The 22,282-nt window shown below is 41.3% G+C and overlaps 1 protein-coding gene across 3 annotated transcripts in view; it reads left to right on the forward strand.

The window, feature by feature from the left end:
- LOC129536597 (protein O-mannosyl-transferase TMTC1) overlaps window positions 1-22,282 on the forward strand; it is a 314,118-nt gene that overhangs the window by 185,317 nt on the left and 106,519 nt on the right. For 2 of the 3 annotated variants that reach the window (XM_055395612.2, XM_088837251.1), the window contains exon 9: window positions 7,928-8,049. The exons of the other annotated variant lie outside the window; for it this stretch is intronic. In XM_055395612.2, coding sequence (XP_055251587.2) covers window positions 7,928-8,049 — 122 coding nt within the window. The remainder of the gene's footprint in view (window positions 1-7,927; window positions 8,050-22,282) is intronic. 3 annotated transcript variants of the gene reach the window in all.

Consider the following 22,282-nt stretch of genomic DNA (forward strand, 5'->3'; position numbering starts at 1 on the left):
AGTGAAGGAAAAAATTGCAGTGGTACCTTTTCACACTGATGCGTGAGATGTGAATTGTGTTCATGTCATGGACAGACTGTCCTTCAGCCTCTTGAGCCTGTCACTGTGGTCTAACTTAGGGTCCCCATTAACTGTAAAATCACCAAAGAGTTTGGCAGCTGTCACTGAAGCTCTGAGAATAAGCTTTCAACTTTTCTTATTCTCTTTGTCTTTAAGACTGCCCCAAGATTCCTCCCAATTCCTCCATTACTGATATGTTGATCAGATTCTAAATCTCGTTTGAATCATTAAGAAGTAGACTGTTGCATATAACAATAGCAGTCAAAATTCAAAACCTTCTCTTCTCCCACCATTGAGAGATTGATCTCAATATCATTTGCCAGATAAAGCTCTCTCAGATTGGCATTTGTCTTCACTGTTTTTATACAACATTAGAATTTTTCTATAATCTCAATAGCCTCAAACAATGGTGCTTCACTCAAGGGCTAAAACATACTGGAAATACAGTAGTGCAAGGATGGAACGAAGTCACGAGTGATCTGGGGTTGGCTCCAGTTGTCTCATGAAAGCCAGAGTTCTGACTGCTTTTCAGCATCCACACCTCTGTTACCATCTCTGTGCTCTTTCACTATGATCTATTAGTCAAAGCCCTGGCAGGAGACACAGTGCACAGCCAATGGGGTGATTGATGAAGAGACCTTTGCAGACCTTTGCAGTGCCTTGGGCAAAGTGGAACTAACGTGCCAAGGGACACATACAAGATGGCCTGAAATATCAAAGGAAGGAACTGTCACCAATACTAAGTGAGAGCTGTGACCTTGGAGAATATCCCTAGACAGGAGCTATGCCTGGAGATAGGCAAACTGAGCCACTATCAGGCAGATGTGGAGGAGTTGTTGTTGTTGTTCAGTTGCTAAGTCATGTCCGACTCTTTGCGACCCCATGGACAGCAGTATGCCAGGCTTCCCCGTCTTTCACTGTCTCCCAAAGTTTGCTCAAACTCGTGTCCATTGAATTGGTGATGCCATCCAACCATCTCACCCTCTGTCACACACTTTTCCTTGCCTTCAGTCTTCCCCAGCATCAGGGTCTTTTCCAATGAGTCAGTTCTTCGCATCAGGTGACCAAAGTATTGGAGCTTCAGCATCAGGTCTTTCGGTGAATAGTCAGTGTTGATTTCCTTTAGGATTGACTGGTTTGATTTCTTTGCTGTCCAAGGGACTCTCAAGAGACAAGATGTGGTCCTGTGAAAAAGGGAATGGCAAGCCACTTCAGCATTCTTGCCTTGAGAACCCCATGAACAGCATGAAAAGGTGGAGGTAGGAGGGCTGTCCAGTTCAAAGGAAAATATAGACAAGAGTGAAGATCAAGTAGACAAGACAGCAGCCCATGGGGAGGAAGAAAGTTCAAGATACATTCGTACAGATCTCAGACAGAATCCCATTGCCGCAACCAACCAAACTCTTTCTGTCCTTCTACTTCTGACTTGCCCTTTCCCATGCTGGTCCCGAGTTAGTCTTCGGAGGCCAGTTCTCCATCCATTTCATGCAGTCTGTATTATCATCATTTGAAAGCATCGAAGGACATCTGTAGATTCAAAGCTCATGATGTTTTAAATAAACCTGAGCCTCTGATTTGCTCAAGTGGAGACTCACCGATGCATTTCCTCTGGACAGCAGTATAAGGAGTTAAGTTTCCAAAAAATTACTAAAATATACACAAGCATCACAGGGAGAGCCCAGGTTTCCTCTTACAGGAAAGAGACCTGGAGTCCTGTGCAGTTGTGAGGAAAATTTTTCACAGAAATAATGCAATGCATTTTTGCTAATTTGTAGTTGCAGTTATTTGTGAAGGACCCAAAGGTTTCAGCATTTGAGTTTACAACAGGGATAATAATACTCATCTCCACAGCACTGTTGTGAAGACTAAAGAGAATTTTTTAAACTGGCATAAATGTGTTGCCTGCTACTGGGTGGAAATTTGAGCATCACTTAGCAAGAGAATGAGCGTAGCTCACTGCCCAGTGCCCTCAGCTTGGTACAAGAGATGGGGATTCAGAACAAGAGATGAGGCAGTAAAGTGCAGTCAGATAAAGCAATGGAGATGTCAATTGATTAAATAACTTGTCTTCCTCAATTAAAAAGAATTTCCATAATAATGTAATAGTGATTATTGAGTATTTTAATACACTGAAATATTCACAAAATTAAAATTGAATTTCAGTCATGTGAAAGATGTCATTTTTCCAGAGCATGAAAGTCCCACGACCTTTCAAGAGCAGGTAGTAGTTACTAGCAATGAATGGAGTGAGAGAGGCATGGAAGGGTATGCATGCATCCTGATTAAAAATGCTGTTGGTCGACTCTGACAATCATAAGACAGTTTGGATATTCAAAGACTGAGGACTTCTCAACCCAAATTAGCATTGCAAATACTGTGTTTCTGTTCAGTTCAGTTCAGTCGCTCAGTCGTGTCCGACTCTCTGAGACCCCATGAATCACAGCCCGCCAGGCCTCCCTGTCCATCACTGACTCCCGGAGTTCACTCAAACTCATGTCCACAGAGTCGGTGATGCCATCCAGCCATCTCATTCTCTGTCGTCCCCTTCTCCTCCCGCCCCCAATCCCTCCCAGCATCAGAGTCTTTTCCAGTGAGTCAACTCGTCGCATGAGGTGGCCAAAGTATTGCAGTTTCAGCTTTAGCATCAGTCCTTCCAATGAACACCCAGGAATTGATCTCCTCTAGAAGGACTGGTTGGATCTCCTTGCAGTACAAGGGACTCTCAAGAGTCTTCTCCAACACCACAGTTCAAAAGCATCAATTCTTCGGCGATCAGCTTTCTTCACAGTCCAACTCTCACATCCATACATGACCACGGGAAAAACCATAGCCAGAGGGTGGCAAAAAGTGCAAGGTTTCCATAGTGAGAAGTCTCTAAATTAAACCCAAGCTTCTGTCACTAATCTTTCTTATTGCAACAGTTTGTTGAATGCCAACTATGTTTGTGCAGGTATCTGGATAAATTTAAGTAGGATGATGACTCCTATCAGGGAAGGCATAGTCTAATGGATGAAGTAGACCCATGAACAGATGAGAAACGAGGGCCTCATATGTAGCCCTGACAGTTGTCAGCTTGGAGATACCTTACTCCCAGGGCTGAAGAGGGAGCTTTATGGTCATCAGCTTCCCTGAAAACTGATAAATTAGATGCAGACAGCTAGAGCCTAGAACTGCCAAAGCATCCTTAGGATTGAAATATAACTGTGCTCTTTGTAGAACTGTGAGAACATGCTGATTGCACTGTTTTATTTATCTGTAACTTGTTTAGAGGTGAAAGAAAATATGATAATAGGAATGATGGTGATAATTATTATAATGAGGCCTGTTCTCTGCTCCTCTGGGAGGAGCAGACGATGGTAGAGGTGGTCTGTGTTGAATGAGAGAGGGGTTGTCTTCTTCTCATGACCACTCGTGGGCACAATGCTGGCCACGTGCGTGTGCATCTATCTGTGTGTGTGTGTGTGCACTTGTGTGTATTTCCTCATCTGTGATTTGTTCTTTGAAAAGGAAACTGAGAGTAGGAAGAGGATGGGATAGACCAGAAGCCACTAGGCTAGGCTCAGATTTTGGAGCTGGGGCTTCTCTGAGGTAATCTGTGTTTCTGAGGAGATCACTGCTTTTCCATTAGTGACTCCTACAGATACATGGCTGTGCAATGATGGCCAAGTGATTCTCTGGGCACCCTGACAGGTGTGTTAAGAGATTTTCATCTCTTTGCAGTTCAGGGAAATGCTTTTCTGTCTCCTCTCGAGCCAGAAGAAAATCAAGCCTAACACCCACCACAGTGAATCTATCACACATTTTTCCTATAGATATAGTAGGTATCAGTAAACTTTCTTTTGTTTAACTGATCAGAGAAGTAAGTTCACTTGTCAGAAATTGTACAGTTAATCAGACAAGTAACGTGTATTTTTAATGGCTATATTACTAGCTGTTTTAATTCTTCTTTCTTTTCACTGCCTAGTGTATTTGGAATACAGTGGCTTCTTTCCTAGAAATGAATGCACTTCGTGTACTTTGGGAAATGACACACATCCTATTTTCCCGCACTCATATTTTGTTTGCATTTCATCTGAACCTATTAGGTTGAGATAAGTCATAAATTATTTAGTCAACTGTGTCACATCTGTGATCCACAAGATACAAAACTGGATTCCCTTCCAGTCTTTCTCATTCTAGGAAGTTCAGCCACATCCATGACATATTTTTCCCTAATTTTACAACATTCTGATTGGCCAATCAACTTGCAGTTTATATCAATATTTAGTATATTCTTGAACATGTTCTATCTCTCTTGACTAAATGGGGAGGAGAAAAGATTATCATCAGTTTGATTTAAGAATCAAGAACTCTTTTCATAAGTATTATTTCTCTTGAGATAAACAGTGGAACTTCATTGAGTTTGGGCACTGTGCCACTGTCTTAAGTTGAATGTTTCGAAAATAAAGAAAACACCACCTAAGACAGCCCTTCTGGTAGCACATTCTGTGGAGTGGTGGCCTCTAAACTCACAACTCCAATGACATGGACTTTAACTGATCAAGAAATCTTTGTGCTCATCTAAGCAACACCACTGAGCCGTGAACTGCACTTATGTCATTTTATAGTTGAGGTAAGGAAAGGCTAATTACTTGCCTGCTCAAGGTGACTAATGATGGCAGGGCCCCAACTTAAATCTGACTTGCTTTCCCTTATATATATGTAGGACCCTTAACTTGTTCCTTGTTGCCTGTAGGTAAAAATCAGGTCCACTCAGGGAATACCAAACCCTTATAATTCATCACCTGCTAACATGTCCAGGGTTATTCCCTGCTTTGTACTTTCTGTATCTTCTGCCTGGAATGCATCTCACTGTGACCACTTCCGTCCTCTCCTAACACCACATTTACCTTGTGAGCATTCACTACTCGGTCTTCAACCCCAGATTGTCCCCTCCACCTGGAAGCCCTCTCCATCCTCTCCCTGTCTCACACCCAGTTTCCTTTCTCACCTGGAACATTTATTCATTTATTGATTTATTCAAGAAATGTTTCTAAACATTCACTAAGTGCCAGGTACTGAGCTGAGCAGAAACCACACACCTCTGAATACAGCTCACCAGCTCCTGTCCTCATAGAGCTTAGAGTCTGGTGGAGACATTAGAAAAATATGGTGAGCACACAGAAAAATATGTAATTACAACTGGGATGAGGGCCAGGAAGGAAAGAGTTGGTGCCTGGAGCCTGCAGCCCCCAACTCAGTGTCACCACCGCCTGCAGCAGTGGCGCTCAGACTACCCATTGCAGGGGCTCCAGGACTGAGGGACGAGATGGCCAAGAGGGCTTCTGCATGCCCGGGATGCCCGCTTCCTCTCCACCTGGTGGCTCCCAGAGCCTCAGGCTTCTGCTGAGTAAAGGACATAAGCATGTGCCATCACAGTGAGGAAGGCCCTTGCTCAGGCAGCAAGGGGTGACACTGGGGGTGTGAAGGCAATGCCTTTTTCAGAGCTATGAGGGATGCTCACCAATAACCGCGATGAGGTGGGGAGGCATCTCATAGGGTAAAACACAATCCAGGGACGTGGATATATCATGACTTGGTCAGAATTCCATCAGTCCCTCCCCTGTCTTCATTCTTAGGATTAATTAATAGGGGATTTTACATTTTCTCTACAAATCTCTTTAGGAAGACACACTAATACTTTTGTAAAAGTATTTCAGTTTTTGAATAGTCCAAAAAAAAAAGAGAGAGAGAAAACATCACTAATGGTCTCAGAGTTCATAAGGAACACTTGGGCAAGAGACTCATTCTCTGGGATTTATTTTCAACTTTGTCAAGAAATACTTGACTTCGTCAACTTAAAAAAATAGTCACAACCTAAAAGTTAAGAGTTACATTTTAACTGGTGGGAATTTTTAGGACTTTAAGCACAGGAGACAGTGTCTCATGTAACCCTGAGAGAATTGCTCTGTTGAAGCAGTCCGAGTGAGCCGGGCTGAGGGTGGGGGGGCAGAAAGGGATGTGAGGGGAAGTTGGTTATAAAGAAGTTTGCAATAAAGGACAAGTAGTCTGAATATCAAAAGTATTTTATGAATTAAAGAAAACCAGATAGCCCAAGTTAAGGAATTTGGCGCTTTTCTATCCAAGGGAAGAGTCTGGGCCCATTGAAATCATTCATTTCATATGCATCTCTCAGCTATCTGGGTCCAGTATTCTGTGTTTTTCACATCCTGAGTTCCTCAGTGCTCACTGTAGGGAGTGGCTACAGCCTCATGGCTGCCAGATCGCACAGGTATTTTCTTCCTTCCTGAGTGACCTTATGGCTCTGGGATTCACATTTGGAAGGCCAGAATCACTGATGTCAATATGAAGGAAATATTCCATTTCTCACTTCATATTATAGGATTCTTAGGGTGTTTATTCATTATATAAACTTTAAGTTCTTGCACTGAAATATACTTTGTAAACTGAAAGAATAATATAAATTACAAAGAGAGTTTTTAGCTTTTAAATATAATGAACTTGCCACTTCTTACCTGTGTTTTTCCTTCAATTTAAATGTACCATATAATATATAATATTGTATCCATTTGAGTTGAAAGCTCGTTATGCAATTTTTTTTTCTTTTTCTTTTATCTTTTAATTCTAAAGAGTATGGTTACTTTAGGTAAATAAAAAAAATGAGGTGATTACTTACAGAACCATTAATTGTTCAAGGGAAATAGTCCAAATCACATTTGCTTACATGGAATTACTCTCAGAAATTTTATTATTCAATGTATTGTAGTCAGCAAAACAAAGATTTTAATAAAGTCCAGGTATCAAATGTCTCAAGTTGCTTAAAATCTTTTACTTTGTCTACTTAAACTATTAGTAGTTTGTGTTAGGGAGTCTTATTTATGTTTTTGAAATTTTTTGTTTAGTGTTTTGCAAATATTTAAAGTGTTAGACTGTTTTAGATGTTTATAAGAAAAAGTTTAAAACAGTAATATGGAAAGTTCTATTTGGTTTCCCTCTTCAATTATTTTTAAAAGAAAAAATAATACCATCCAATACATCTAGATTTGTTTTAAATGGATTTTCCTTCAAATGTGTCTATTTGGAAATACACACTACCTTTTACAGTGCCCATTACAACATATTATTGGTAATAAATAAAAATGTTTTGTTAGTTGTGGCAAAAATTTTTACAAATTTTTATATACAATGTAAGAGAAAGGTATTCTATCAGTTTAATGAATTATTGTAATGAATTTTTATTCCAAAAAATTTTATGGAATCAAGTAATTTCATGGAATCAAGCAAGTAAATGCTTACTGGCTTACTTTGAAAGATGCTAAAAACACCTCAGCTCAAGTGATCTCCCTCTCTGGTGCCCCTTATTTCACCATTTGCGTTTCATTTCCTTCATACTAAGATTTGCCTTCTCTGGTGGGCTTTGTGTGGGTTTTTTTTTTTGTTTATTCATTTGTTTTTAATGTGTTCTATTTTGAGTGGACAATAATTCTCCATGATGCCTTAGTGAGCTTTATCCTACCCAGCTGCTGTGCTCCCTGGTATGAGTTGCCTGGGGGCACAAGGACTCTGAAAGAAACCAGACCAAGTAGTATTGCTATAGGGCCGGCCCAGAACAAGGAGTAATGGTCACTGATTATATTATGCAAATAGCAGATGTTCTGGGTGGCAAATATGTGTCAGGCAAACATGCAAATATTTCCATGAGCCAGAGGTTTTAGCCTGAAGGCTTTTTCTGATGAATCAGTACACTGATCAAAAGGTCCACATTGGTCTAGTTTATTCATTCCTTGAATAAGAACTTGATGGTTAAATGCTGACTGAAGTGGAATTAAACCCAGATTAATTTGTCCTCCACTGTTGTGTGTTTCAGAGACTGGAGCACAGGGAAGTTTTGGTGGGCTTGTTGTTCCTGGTTTTCCCGTTCATCCCAGCCAGCAACCTCTTCTTCAGGGTGGGTTTCGTGGTGGCCGAGAGAGTCCTATACATGCCTAGGTAATTACTGTTTCTGGTTTCCTCTTTACGAGACCAACACTGATGGCTCCAGAGAGACTGTTCTTTGCGTGTATCACAGTTAGATCCTTGTGGAGCTTAGGTGTTTATTACCTCAGCTTTAAAAACAGCCACAGAGGAAGCTGGATAAGAATATTGACCGGAGTATACTCAGGATTTTAGCAGCAATCATTTTACCGTAACTTCTTTGTTCAAGTATCTGTGCTTGTTAAGCATAATGAGTTACTTTCTAGAAATATTTGTTAATTTGCATAAAATTATTAACTGTGTTAAGTAGCATGATTTCAATTGACTTCTATCTTCTTTCTCTCTCTTTCTTTGTTCTTGAATTTAAAAATAGGAACAATCTCAAAGAAACTTGTCCTTGAGAAAAAACATTGGTTAAAAGTTATAAAGGGCATTCAGACATGTATGATTACATAATGCCACTTAGATTTGAATATTTGAACTGTGTGACGCTTGTCTGTTCGCTTGTCTTATTCAAATGTCAGCATTCCAAGGCCATGTTTCTTTTCAGAAGCCTGAAAATGTCCCTGAAATGGTTCTGCCATGTATTCATTGTGTGACCTTAAGCAGAACATGATTTTTTTACACTCATTTTTTTTTTTTTTTTTTTTTAACTTTAGAAAGTTATTTCTTTATTTTTATTTTGGCTGTGCTGGGTCTTCACTGACTCACATGGGTTTTATTGCCACGTGGCACGTGGGATCTTAGTTTCCTAAGTATTGAACCCCCATCCCCTGCATTGAAAGATGCATTCTTAACTGCTGGACCACCAGGGAAGTCCATACACTAAATTTTTTTTTAACTTATAGAGTTCTGTTTATTTATTTTATTTACTTTTGGCCACATTGTGCAGCTTGTGAGATCTTAGTTCCTCGACCAGGGATTGAACCTGACCCTTAGCAGTGAAAGTACAGAGTCCTAATCACTGGGCTGCCAGAAAATTCCCTCTCATTTTTAAAACAGAGATTTTAATAAGCTTCCTAAAATTAAGTGATTTTATGAATTATAAGTAAGAACGAACTTTTCTAAAAGCCAACAAAATAAATACAATAAACCAAAATATTATCCGGAAATTATTCATTATTTATTCATATTGAGTTAGAAATTTAACTTTAAATTTAATTTAAATAAAATTAATTTAAGTAATAAATAAGATTTAATTTCATTTATGGATATTGATTGAGAATTTCTAAATGCATATAATTAGAAATGAATTTCATAACCTTTGACTCCCCTCAAACTAAGTACCTCACAGCTTTCCTAAGACTTTACAGTCTCTTGTTTTGACTTGGTTAATGCAAAGGTGGCCTTTAATTTTCTTTATGTGTCTACAACACAGTTTGGGAAGGAAATTATTCCTTGATAAGAACTACTTGTTATACAGCACAATTTATTTGCATTCTGTGTTGCCTTAAGATAACAAGCTTGTGCGGCTTTGTCAGTACTAAGGAATATGGTGGGCAAAGGCACGCTTAGAGCAGCTGAGAGTGGCTTCAGTCAGGTTTTGTCTGCAGTACTCATGATTCCAAATAGAATCTATATTCATTCTTCACTTAACAGATACTAACAGAGCACCTGTCCCAGGCATACTCTACTAGATTTGAGGCTACAAAATTAGTGAATCTCTGGTTTTTCTTTTTTTTTTTCCACCAAAGATTTTAACTGCTGATTAAAAGCAAAATGGCACCTTTCAATTTATAAACTTGATGGGTCTGGATATTTTTTTAAATAATATCACAGTCTGATTGTATCAGAACTTTTGTTGAATCTTTACTGTATGTCAGTCACAACACTAAGTGTGTTATATTTATTTTTTCAGTTAATTCATGCTGTATGTGGTGGTTCAAAATATGTTCCTGCAGTCATAGTGTGACATGAGTGTGACATCCCTAGGTCTGTTTCCTCATCTATGTAAAATGAAGATAATGGCACTGAACTCAGTGAGACATTATAAGCATTAAGTGAGATGGTCATATAAGAAACTATAAAATGCTTTGTATTAAATGGCAACCCACTCCAGTATTCTTGCCTGGAGAATCCCATGGACGGAGGAGCCTGGTGGGCTGCTGTCTATAGCGTCGCACAGAGTCGGACACGACTGGAGCAGCTTGGCAGCAGCAGGCAGTAAATATCAAGTGTTACTATTGTTGATATCAGCTTTCTGAGGTAACTGATACCATTATACCCATTTTACAAAAATAATGTCTGGGCTTTAAGTTAAGTAACTTGTTCAAGTAACATAGCTAGCAAAGTGGTAGATTATGGATCCTTATCTACTGACTCGTCTGTCACCTTCCAGGTTACATTACTTCTTTGATAGTAACCTCAGTATTCTACTCAGCTGAAAAAGATGAAGAAAATCTGAGCATAGTTAAATACTCTCAACTCAACTCCATTTGGAATCAGTACTTGATACTTTAGGAGTCCTTTGATCTGAATCCTCAGCCATTGAGGTTCTGAGTACATGGGCAGTGAACTTTTCTAATCCAAATACAAGAGAAAATTTTTTGAGGAAATGAAGGGCTGGAATTTTAAACAAGAAGTTAAATTTCATTCTTCTGGAAGAGAAACTTAGGTAAACATTATGAAAGAAAAAGAGAAAGTTAGTTGCTCAGTCGTGTCCAGCTCTTTGCAATCCCAAGAACTGTAGCCCGCCAGGCTTCTCTGTCCATGGAATTCTGCAGACAAGAATACTGGAGTGGGTTGCCAATTCCTCCTCCAGGGGCTCTTCCTGACCCTGGGATTGAACCTTGGTCTCCTGTATTGCAGGCGGATTCTTTACCATTTGAGCCACCAGGGAAGCCCATAATATTGTCATCAACCATGTGTAAACTATCTTATTTAAAGTCAGGGGTTTCTGTCACCCTGGTGGGTGTGTCCTCCACCCACAGAATCATCCAGCTCTGGCCCTCCCTGTGCCACTGTGCCATAGCTAGGCCTTTCTCTGACTCCATTCCTTTTCTCCAAAGTGGTCAAAGTTGTGCCCCTGCCCTTTTCCCACTAGGAATAAGCTGATTTGGATTAAAAGTTTGAAATATAAAGAAAACATCAGTATTACCAAGAACAAGTGCCTGCCTCTCAGAACCTATTTGAATTTTGCTGCATTTGGCAAACTTAATGCAAAGTCATCCAAAAATCAGTTTCAGGAAACTGATCTTTATTAAAAGATGACTGTCCTTTCCTCTCCAAGTTCCTGCATCTATGCATTGTAATGCTGATGCCAAGTCATCATTTTCTGAGGGTTTGTCTTTACTGCCCAGCGTCTCTTGTATTCAGATCCATATTATCAGTGTGTCCAGCCAGGACTCTCTCCCCTCCAAAGCTGTAGTCTCAGCAGATGCCAAGGCCATGTGACAGGGAGGTGGTTCTGGAGCTGATGAAGGGGGCAGGTGACCAGACCAGGTACACAGCTCTGAACAGACACCTGAGAGTTTAATTCTGATTCTGGGAGCCTGGGGTCAGAGGAAGCTAAGGAGTTTTTGAGAGAGACATTGTACCTCTCATGAACCCCAGCCTTCCTTCGTGGTCGCTGTTGTAATGAGTACCACAATGGAGCCATTTTAACTGTGGCACTGGATTTCATTTTATCTAAAGTTGTACAACTGAGTCAGAAATCAAAGTTTTTGTGGTGAAACTTCCATACTATGACTTAAGAGACTTTAATAACTTCATTGGAGCTGGTTACCCATGTTGACAGTTTTCATGAAAATGGGGACTTTCTCCTAAAAAGATTTTACCCAGCAGAGACCAGCTGCCCCATCTCAGTGGAGGATGGTAGACAGTTGGGTAAGGAGCTGCTGGAATCTTCCTCAGGGCTGCAAAGAATGTTACAGACACTGCAAGTGTCCCTTGGAAGGTGCCAGAGCACCAGGTGAAGCCGCTGCATTTAATAAACCTGCACGCTGGCTTCTTCAATGCTGAAGCATGTGTCCAAGCTTTTTAAACACACAGGAATCCTCTCTGCATGGCTCTCTTCCCATTAATGAGCTCAATAAGAAAGAGCCATTTCCCACTGCATTCGTACCCAACTGCTTTGAGAAAATATGCACCATGTATTCTGGCCTTCTTGAAGATACAGATCATCATCTTTAATACAGAAAATCAACAATGCAGAAAATCTGTGTTATCTCCAAAACTTTAGCAAACAAAACGAAGATGAAATTAAAAGTTCAGATAGGTGAACTTACTGCTCACTGAATGTTCAAGTTAAGGATACCATTCTGAGTTGTAAGATCCCATCCATGAACACTACAGAGGTCATGTCCACCCTCACTAAATCCCAGGTGGATCCCTGCAGCCCCAGGGGCTGGTTTGGCCATTTTACAAGAAAAACCCAGAATGAGTCATATCCACAGTTCTCTTTCATCCTCCGCCTTTCTGCCTAACAATGAACAAGTCACTTAAATCTTTTGGCTTCTGTTCTCCCTCCATCCTAACCTAGCGAAGACCCAACATCTCACCTGCCTCTCACTTGCACTTTGAAATCTGTGGATAAAAGGAACAGAAACTGGCTATCTATTTAGCACACTGATGTATGGCTCTAGGGTCAGCGTTTTACCACCAAAAGTAATTGGAATAATCTTTTCTTCTGGTGATAAATGCCAATTTTATGGATATCTTTTTTGAACAGGCAGGGGAGTTCAGAGCTTAAATCATTCTTTCACAGAAGTTTTGATCTCTTGTTCTTATCTCAAGAGTAGCATATAATTTAATGGCTACTTTTTGTATTTCATAAAAACCACTTTATAATGCTTCAAAGGACTAAAATTTCTTAGAATTGATGAAGCAGACATAGTTGTTGAGAGCTCTCAAATAAAGTCATAGGATGTGATCCGAGATCCATTCAGGTGCCAGATTAAGGATGATTTATTTGGCAACCCACTCCAGTGTTCTTGCCTGGAGAATCCCAGGGACGGGGGAGCCTGGTGGGCTTCCGTCTATGGGATCACACAGAGTCGGACACGACTGAAGTGACTTAGCAGCAGCAGCAGCAGCATTTACTTTAGTGTCAAAGAGCAAATTCCTGAACTATTTTAAGAAAACATTTATGAGGGGAGAGGGAAGAACAGACAGAGGGTAAGTGAAGGCAGAAACAAGAATGTGGACAGAACTGATCTAGAAAAACTGGGACCATGGAAGGAGAAGTTAAATAGTTAATGTGTGTTTGAGGGGCAAAGAGATACTATTTGAGTTGTGTAGTTCTTCAGCTAATGGACACATCAGACATGGAAAAAAGGTGACTCTTTTCCATTTTGACAAATACCTTCAAATCATACCTACTAATTCTAAATGGAATTTGTAATCTTACACAGGTTATTTATTTCTCAGGATGCAAAATGAGTGCTCTAAAGGAGCACTAGTCCTGTTATCTGACATTGGGGACCCCTACTGATAAGCCCTCTCTGCGTATTTTCCTTCAGAGTTGCTGGAAGAGAGTGATGATTGAAAGTTAATCAAAATTTTGCCAAATACTCAAATCAACAGAAAATTAATTTGCTATCAATAAAATCTTATGTTAGCACATCCAGTGGAAGGAAGACTGACCTGGGAATCAACACGCTGCCTGGCTGTCCTGGGGATTACTTTCCTGTCTGTAAAAATCTGAGTGTTGGCCTTGCCCAGTGGTCCCTAAATGTTGCTTATATCTTCATGCTACAGTTATCCCTCCCTATGGCCTCACTGGAGATTGAGAGTGCAACCCTCCATTAATTCCTTCTCCCCTACTCAGCTCCTCCTTTTTGGACATTTTGAAGTTTGGGAAATCTAAACTCCAGTTATCAGGATGCCACATGGTCTCGAAGGTCCCTTTCAGCTCCAAAGTTTCACTCTTTGTGACTTGGAATAACCTTTGGTAAAGCATGATTTTTTCCTCTTAAAATTTGAAGCACGTGTTTGTCCTGTAATGGGACCACTTGTGTCTGCTTAGTTTCAGCATGATGCCCAAGTAGGGAAAGGGAGACGTGTCCCCTGAGGGTGGGATAGGAAGAGGAGGAAGTTCACCTGCCGTGTGGCTAGGCCCTCTGCAGGGTCCAGCAGAGGGCATTGGGAGTTGGTCCGGACAGCCCTGGTGTGGGGCCTCCTCGTGAGCTGATGTGGTGTCCTTGCTTAGCAGCAATAAGGAGTACCTGCCAGGAGGAAATAGGCCCCTAATCACTGGAGTGGGACAATAGCGGGCGATGGCAGATGCTCCTGTTCAAGCGGTGATAGTGCAGGCAGCTTATCAAGAGAAGTTGCAGCCGTGAGAACAGGTCAGATATGTGCATATCCATATCAAGTCAGGAGAAGAGACTCACTCAGGAATTGTGCTGAAGCGTAATATCTAAACCCAGGCTCAAAGCACAGGTCAGATTGCTCACAAGGTGACTGGTACTGAGTCCAACATGTTGAGTCCCTCTGCCACCCTACATTGGGGTTTCAAAAGTCAATTAACGTTGGTCTTCAGAATACCACAGGGTAGGGATGGGAAGATTTGACTCCAGTGTGTTTGTTTCTCTGCTTTTGCTGTGCCAGCATGGACTGTTCCATCCAGCCCCTTGAGACCACAACTAAGAAGAGAGATGAGATCTAGAAGCTGGATCTTGTCTTGTGAAGGCTACTCTCCAGAGCAGGGCCCAAGTAGGGAGGATCCTGGGCTGCACCAGGCTAGTGGTCAGTCACCAAGTCATCATGGGAGTGAGTGGGCCAGGTGACTGTCATGACCAGAAAGGAAGCAGCAGGACTTTGCAAAGGTACTCAAATGACTGTGTTATAAATCTAGAGACTGTAGATCACATAGAACAGAGCAGGAGTGAGAAGGCGTGAGTGAGCTGAGAGGAGGTCAGTGTGCTCATGGGTTGAGGATCAGCTAGTCGGTTCTGTTGTGTTCAGTTAATTGTCCTCGGCTATTGGCACAAAGGGAGGATAAACTTGAACAGTTATTTGCTAGGCTGGAATCAAAGCCTTAATATTATAGAACCTTGTTAGTTATACAAGATAAATGTTTATTTCTGAGTTTTAAATGGAGAGCAGTAAATGTCTTGGAAACATGATTTGAAAGTAAAATTTGGAGAGTAGAATCTGAATTCAGATGAGACTGAATGGAATAATATATGTGCAAAATGTTGTAAGCTATGCTAGGTAATTCAAGCCATTATTTCAGTCTATCCTGTACAAATGAGAAGACTGGGGAAATCAAAGTGGAAGGAAGTCAATGCAACATAGTACAGGCCTCTCCTTCCCCAGTGCTTTTCTTCCTCTTCCTTTGCTCTACAAAACTCGTTGTCTCTTTTCTAATCTCATGTGCTCAAAAGTAAACAGCCCTAAAAAGAAAAAAAAATTAGTATGTTGAATCTAGACAAATGGTACCGATGAATCTATTTCCAGGGCAGGAATAGAAACTCAGACGTAGAAAACACACAGGTGGACACAGAGAAAGAAAGGGAAGGTGGGATGAATTGGGAGATTGAGATTCACGTATATATACTACGTGTGTAAGGCAGCTGGTGGGAGCTGCTGTAGAGCACAGGGAGTGCCACTCAGTGCTTTGTGACAACCGAGATGGGTGAAATGGCTGGGGGAGTGGGTGATGGGGGAGGGCCGGAAGGGAGGGGATATATGCGTATACATGGCTGATTCACTTCGTTGTATGGCAGAAACTAACACAACAGTGGGAAGTAGTTATACTCCATTAAAAACAAAAAGCAGAGCTCACAGACACAGAGAACAGATTGGTGGTTGCCAGAGACGGGGTGTGAGGGGTGGGCAAAATAGGTGAAGGTGGGCAAAAGGTACAAACTTCCAGTTATAAGTTAAAGGAGCCCTGGGCATGTAATGTGGAGTTAATAATACTCTAATGTATAACTGAAAATCCTGAGAAAATAGATCGTAAAAGTTCTTATCAAAAGAAAAAAATGTTCAAGTATGTAAGCTGGGGGATGTTAATGAGACTTATTGTGGTGATCATTTTACAATATATAGAAATATCAGATCATGATGCTGGATACCTGACACTAATATATCACTCATGTCTCAAATTTTTTAAAAAGTGAGCAACCCTAGCTTTGCAGGCTAGCGTTCTGAAGCATAATACTGATGGAGGTTATGAAATGTACCTCTGAGAGTGGAAGGGAGACTAATGTGTAGGTGTCACACACCCAGTGTCCTGCACGGTTTGCCTGGAGGATGTAAGTAGACTTAAGTATTGCTATTTCAACCTCCCCTCCATTAAGACTCCCTCGTCTTTATTAGTGAATCTCTTTCTTTCCTTGGTGCCTGGATTCTGTGCTGAGAAATACATCTCAAACCAGGGACTTCTATATTAAAATATCCTCCCCACTCATTTAGAAACCCCAATTGTCAGAGGTGGGACCACCATTTTGTACATCTGTGTTTTCTCATAATACCCAGAAAAACACATGCTTCATTAGAGAGTATTGTGTAAAATTAAAGAACATTGTATGCTCAGAGGTAAAGAGTCCACCTGCCAATGCAGGAGATGGGGATTCCATCCCTTGGTTGAGAAGATCCCATGGAGGAGAAAATGGCGATCACACTAGTATTCTTGCCTGGGAAATCCTATGGACACAGGAGCCTGTTGGACTACAGACCATGAGGTCACAAAGAGTCGGACTTGCATACACCAACTCGTGACACAGCCTGTGCAGTCAGGTCTGTGTTAGAATGGGGAAGAAACAAGGGTATAGCAGCAGCTAGTGAGTTGTCTGTCCATTATGCTTTTGCTTCAAAAGTGAAGATGCTCGACTCTAGAATGTGGTGGTTTGTGGAAGAATTAGTGGCAGAATTGAGGTCCTAATGTTGAGTATGCTGTAAGGAGGGATGAGAACGTTGTTTTTCTGACTTTTTGGATGTAGATTCAGTTACTTTGGAGGTGTTTGCCTTTGATCAAAAGGCCTTTCAGTCCAGATGGAAATTTTGGTTGTGGCCACTTGAACCAGGCTGAGAGGGAAATAAGCCAGGCTCAGGTGAAGAAGCCTTCAAAGGGAAACACGACACCCTGAGTATGGACAGTTCCCCTGGTGATAGTCATCTTTGGACTCTGCTTTGGACTGATGCATTTTTAAGTTCACTTTTGTTTCCACGTTAGCTTTGTTGTCAAAACTTGGCCTCTGTTCACTGGTGCAGGATAGAAACACAGAGACAGAGTTTTGAGTGAAGCAGAAAAAAGCAGCTTTTGTTGCTTTGCCAGGCAAAGGGGACTACAGTGGGCTAGTGCCCTCAAGGCTGTGTGACCCACCCTGGAAGGGGTAGTGAGGGGTTTAACAGCGTTTAAGGAGCAGAGCGTGATCAGCTCGTGGACAGTTCTTGAACTGGCTTGCGTCAGGTGAAGTTTCAAGCATCACCAATCTTCTGGTTTCCCCAGCCTAGGCCCTGTGTTCTGGTGGTCAGCAGTTTTCACCTGGAAGGGGTCTGCTTCCAGTAAAAACAACTTAGGAATGAGCGTCAGACCTTTATCTATATATTTTAGGGAACTGGGAGTTGGGTGATTCTGCTGTGTGGCAGAATCATAGTCTAACTTTTTACCAGTTCCCTAGCCCAGGAGCTCTTCTTTGTTTCTACATCTTCCTATTCCCCAGTCATTAACTCTGAGTCAACATTTTACCTTAAAAGACAAGGACACAGGGGCTTGTACACAATTTCAGTTTCTGATGCCTTCAACCACAGTGTTCAGTCACACTTATGAAGCAGCTCCTATTATCTGCCCAGTACTTAGCCTGAAAAAGGAATAAAACAATACTCTATTCTGAAAAACCATTCTGAACTTCCAGTTAATACTTATGTCTTATCAGAGTTGAATACAAAAGCTTTCTCATTATTCATTAATTCACCAAAGCGTTTATACTTTTCTTTTCCTTCACTTTCGCAAAGATAGACACAATAGAGAAGGGTTTGACATGGGTTTAAGGGAAGATTTGCTTAGTGCTTTTTTGTGTTCGAAGTCTATGGATGCTCATTGTTGTAAATACATGGCCACATGTATTTCACATAGGACCAGTGTACCTTATTTTCTGCAGTATTTTGTTCTATAAAAATGATACGTGAATCATACCTTTCAGAAGCAAACAATGTTGTATAAAGTATTTTGAAGTTTTAAAGGTGTTCTTGTTGAATGCTCTTAAAAGACTTATAACTGGTCTGTAAATTAGACAGTTTGGGTCAGTCTAGACTTTGATAAATTATGTTTCTTGAGGAGTATTTATGGATCTACCACATTTTATTGATGTAGTAGAGTACTAAATACACACATGAACACATAGACATTGTCCTTGAGTACTGATACCTGTATGTAGTTCAGAGAATGCATCCATGTGTTATTTCATTTACTCTGTGCAACAGCCTTTCACGGTGATCATAGTACAAACAACTTCGCTTCATGGATCAAAGCCTTGTCATGGCAAAGGGGCATGCATAACTCAGCAAAGCTAGGAGCCATGCTATGCAAGCCCACCCAAGATGAATGGGTCACAGTGCAGAGTTCTGACAAAACATGGTCCACTGGAGAAGGAAATGGCAATCCACTCCAATAGTTGTGCCGCGAGAACCCAATGAACAGAATGAAAAGGCAAAAGGATATGACACTGAAGATGAGCCCCTGCCCCCAGGTCAGAAGGTGTCCAATATGCTACTGGGGAAAAGCGGAGGGGAATTACTAATAGCTCTCGAAAGAATGAAGCAGCTGGGCCAAAGCAGAAACAACACTCAGTTGTGGATGTGTTTGTCAAGAAAATTGAAGGTATCAAGGGAACATTTCATACAAGGATGGGCACGATAAAGGACAGAAACAGTAAGGACCTAAGAGAAGCAGAAGAGATTAAGAAGAGGTGGCAAGGGTACACAGAATTATATAAGAAAGGTCTTAATGACCCAGATAACCACAATGGTGTGGTCACTCGCCTAGAGCCAGACATCTGGAGTGTGAAGTCAAGTGGGCCTCAGGAGACATTACTATGGACAAAGCCAGTGGAGGTGACAGAATAAACATTAAGAAGCTTCTCAATACCTAGCCCAGCACCCCTGGGATGCGGAGCTAAGGAAATACATAATAGATGCCTTTCTCTAGACTATGAATAAACTTTCACATCCAGATACATTCCATCTTTGGGGATATATCCCCATCTAAGCGTTTGAGATAATAAATGAAATGGCAATAAATAGGGATACTGATGAGTCTGGGCTCACAAAACTTCTAGCTTCTGGGTTCAATCTGATCTGAGGAGCCACCATTGACTCCTGGTGCTTCCTTTGCTAGAGCATCAAACACTTGTTTGGGGTCTAAGGTTCCAGGGCTTTATTGTTTAACCATTTGGGATCAGCATTCATGAGACCGGAATAAGATCTTAAGGTCAGATAATTTTCCAGCTGGGGATTCAACAGATCAGTGTGAAGTTAATCAGGGATGTGTTTCATCTGTCTAAAGTTGGGAATTTTTTACAGTAATAAAATAGGAAGAATGTGTCTGTCCTGTATCATTAATGCTACTCATAGGTACACTCAGTGGGTAATTTGAGCTTGTTAAGTTAAAAGGTAGAATTTCAGTTCTACTTTAACAGCAGAAAGATTCTCTTTGCCGTATATAATTAAACAAAAAGTGAAGCTAAAGCAAATTTCATTAAATGCTTGGCCCAATCATAGAAAATTGTCGTCTCTCCAGGTTGACGTAAATGGGAAGGGAAAATGTTGTTCTTTCATCACTTAAGAACTTCTTCCACTTAAGGTTCCTGATAGTGTATTTGTACTATTTACAGGATGATTAACTGTTCACAAAGTTCTCAAACAACAGGTGTAAACAATTTTTTTTATTCTAATTTGAAAGGACAGACATTGTTGATTCACATTTCCTATTCAGCTCTCTTTGGATTTGCATCTTTTAAGGGAGAGATGCAAATTTCTTTCCTTACTACACGTGCTGCATGCTGAGAGGCTTGTCAATAAAATCCATTCAAAATTGGAGATACCTGTGGCCTGTGAATGAGCATTTCTATGCTGTCTTCTCTGGGACAGCCATGGTGTTTCTCAAGCCTGCTTTGAAAATGCCTCTCTGTACTGAGCTAAGTCATTCCACAGCCAGTTGGGTTCTTGGTTCTCCAGGTTATGATGTTGTCAGCTGTCAGTGGTTTGCATTGACTCCTCTGGGCTCTCTGTGGCCATCTCTAGTCAGAGTGCACATTTTCCTTCAACAGGTTAGGCGGACCAAACTGGAGTCTGGTTTCATTTTCCTGGAGGCCAGAAATGTATGTAGTTTCTCATTTGCTTGATTTTTCCAGTTTCAAAATGAGGGCTTGTGCTGCCCCAGCAATGAAGAGAGCAGTCGTAGCCCCTGCAGATGAGAGCTGCAGTAAAGCAGATGTTGAAAGATGAAATGTCATAATAGAGAAGCATCTTAATCTCTGATATTGTGTTCAAGTTCTTAAGAATGTGATATCCTCTAAGAAATTTGCAAACCTAAATGGAGATTATTTTATATGGCTTTACATTTCTTTAAACCATATGTCAACACGAGGACTTCTGAAAAGAAAATGACTGTGTTACTTGATCCCAAGGCCTGTGCTGAGTGGAAGGAGCTCTGTTCCCCTTCATGTTGGCCATAGCGGGGCTCAGCGACAGGCCTGAGTGGAATCTGGCCCACCGCCTGTTTTTATAAATACATTTTGTTGGAACGCAGCCATGCTCATTCGTTTACATAAGTGTCAATGGCTGCTTTCCTGCTACAAAGATAGAGTTGAGTAGGAAGGACAGAGGCCATATGGCCTGAAATATTTACTCTCTGGCCCTTACAGAAAAAGTGTGCCAACTCCTGAATTACAGCAGAATGTTAGGACCATGCAACTTCTGATCTGACTTTATTCCCAGCTTTTGGAGTTGTGGGCAAGTTATTTAAATTCTCTAAGACTCTTGAGAGTCCCTTGGACAGCATGGAGATCAAACTGGTCAATCCTAAAAGAAATCAACCCTAAATTTTCATTAGAAGGACTGATGTTGAAGCTGAAGCTCCAATGCTTTGGCCATCTGATGTGAAGAGCCGACTCATTGGGAAAGACCCCGATGCTAGGAAAGATCGAGGGCAGGAGGAGAAGGGGACAACAGAGGACAAGATGGTTGGATGGCATCATCAACTCATTGGACATAAGTTTGAGCAAACTCTGGGAGATAGTGAAGGACAGGGAAGCATGGTGTCCATGGAGTTTCGAAGAGTCAGACACAACTTAGCAACTGAACAAAACAACAAAAACTTTAGTTTCCTCATTTATGAAGTAGAAGATACTGAAGATTAAGTTTTTTAATTAGAGAATACATTTAAAGCCAGTACTATCCTTGTTCCAAGCCCTACAGATATTGTAGACAGGTCCACATAAAGCTCTTAGCATAGCACCTGATGCGTAGGAAACACTCAACAAGTGTGCAAACGTATAAAATAGTTCATTTGGCTGCTGTTATCTTAGTCATCCTTGTCTTCTGCCACGTTCCTCTGGAGTTGTTGGGATCCCGGTGTTTCCCTTCCCCACTGCTCTGCCAGATGGCAGCTCTGTTTCCTACAAGGAAACAGTTAACGACCATTGAGATTTCGTGAATGGAGTGCTTGGGAAGGAAGTAGGTGAAGCTGTGTGATAAGGTGTGAAAAACACAGGCATTCACCAGTCAAGGCAGAACTCCAGTGTCAGGACAGTAGATGGAGTGTGGACTCTGGAATCCGGAATTCCTGGGGTTTTGTGCATGAGCTGCGTGACCAAATTCAGCAGATGTCTTTGTCTCTCTTCTTTGGTATCAGGAATTCAGCGCCGCTAGCAGTGAACCCCAGGGATGTGAGGATGAGCTGAGTTCCTGCCAAGAATGTGCTCGGTACATCAGATGTGCTCAATAAATATTGGTCTTCCGTGGTGCTGCCTTATGAAGGCAGGGGGAGAAGACAGCTGGTCTTGGGGACATGGGTGCCTTCAGAGTGCACCTCCTGCATTTCGGCACCTGGTCCACATGTCACCTTTTCAGTGAGGCCTTCCCTAACCATCCCTATGAACAGCTCATCTTCCCCCCCAGCCTGGTCTCCTGCCCTCTCTTTCCTACTTGATTCTTCTTTGCTTAACATATTGTATTCTGTGTTCTACTCTGCGTTTTACTTGCCTGTTGGCTATTTTTTCCTTCCATGTGAGTTCCAGGAGGAGAGGAATGATTGTGTTGTCCACTGATATATTCTTGATGCCTGTAATAGTGGGAGGTA

The sequence above is a fragment of the Moschus berezovskii genome, chromosome 6 (assembly GCF_049115385.1).
Source record: "Moschus berezovskii isolate FMDL1 chromosome 6, NW_MosBer_1.0, whole genome shotgun sequence".
In the NCBI taxonomy this organism is placed as follows: Eukaryota; Metazoa; Chordata; class Mammalia; order Artiodactyla; family Moschidae; genus Moschus; species Moschus berezovskii.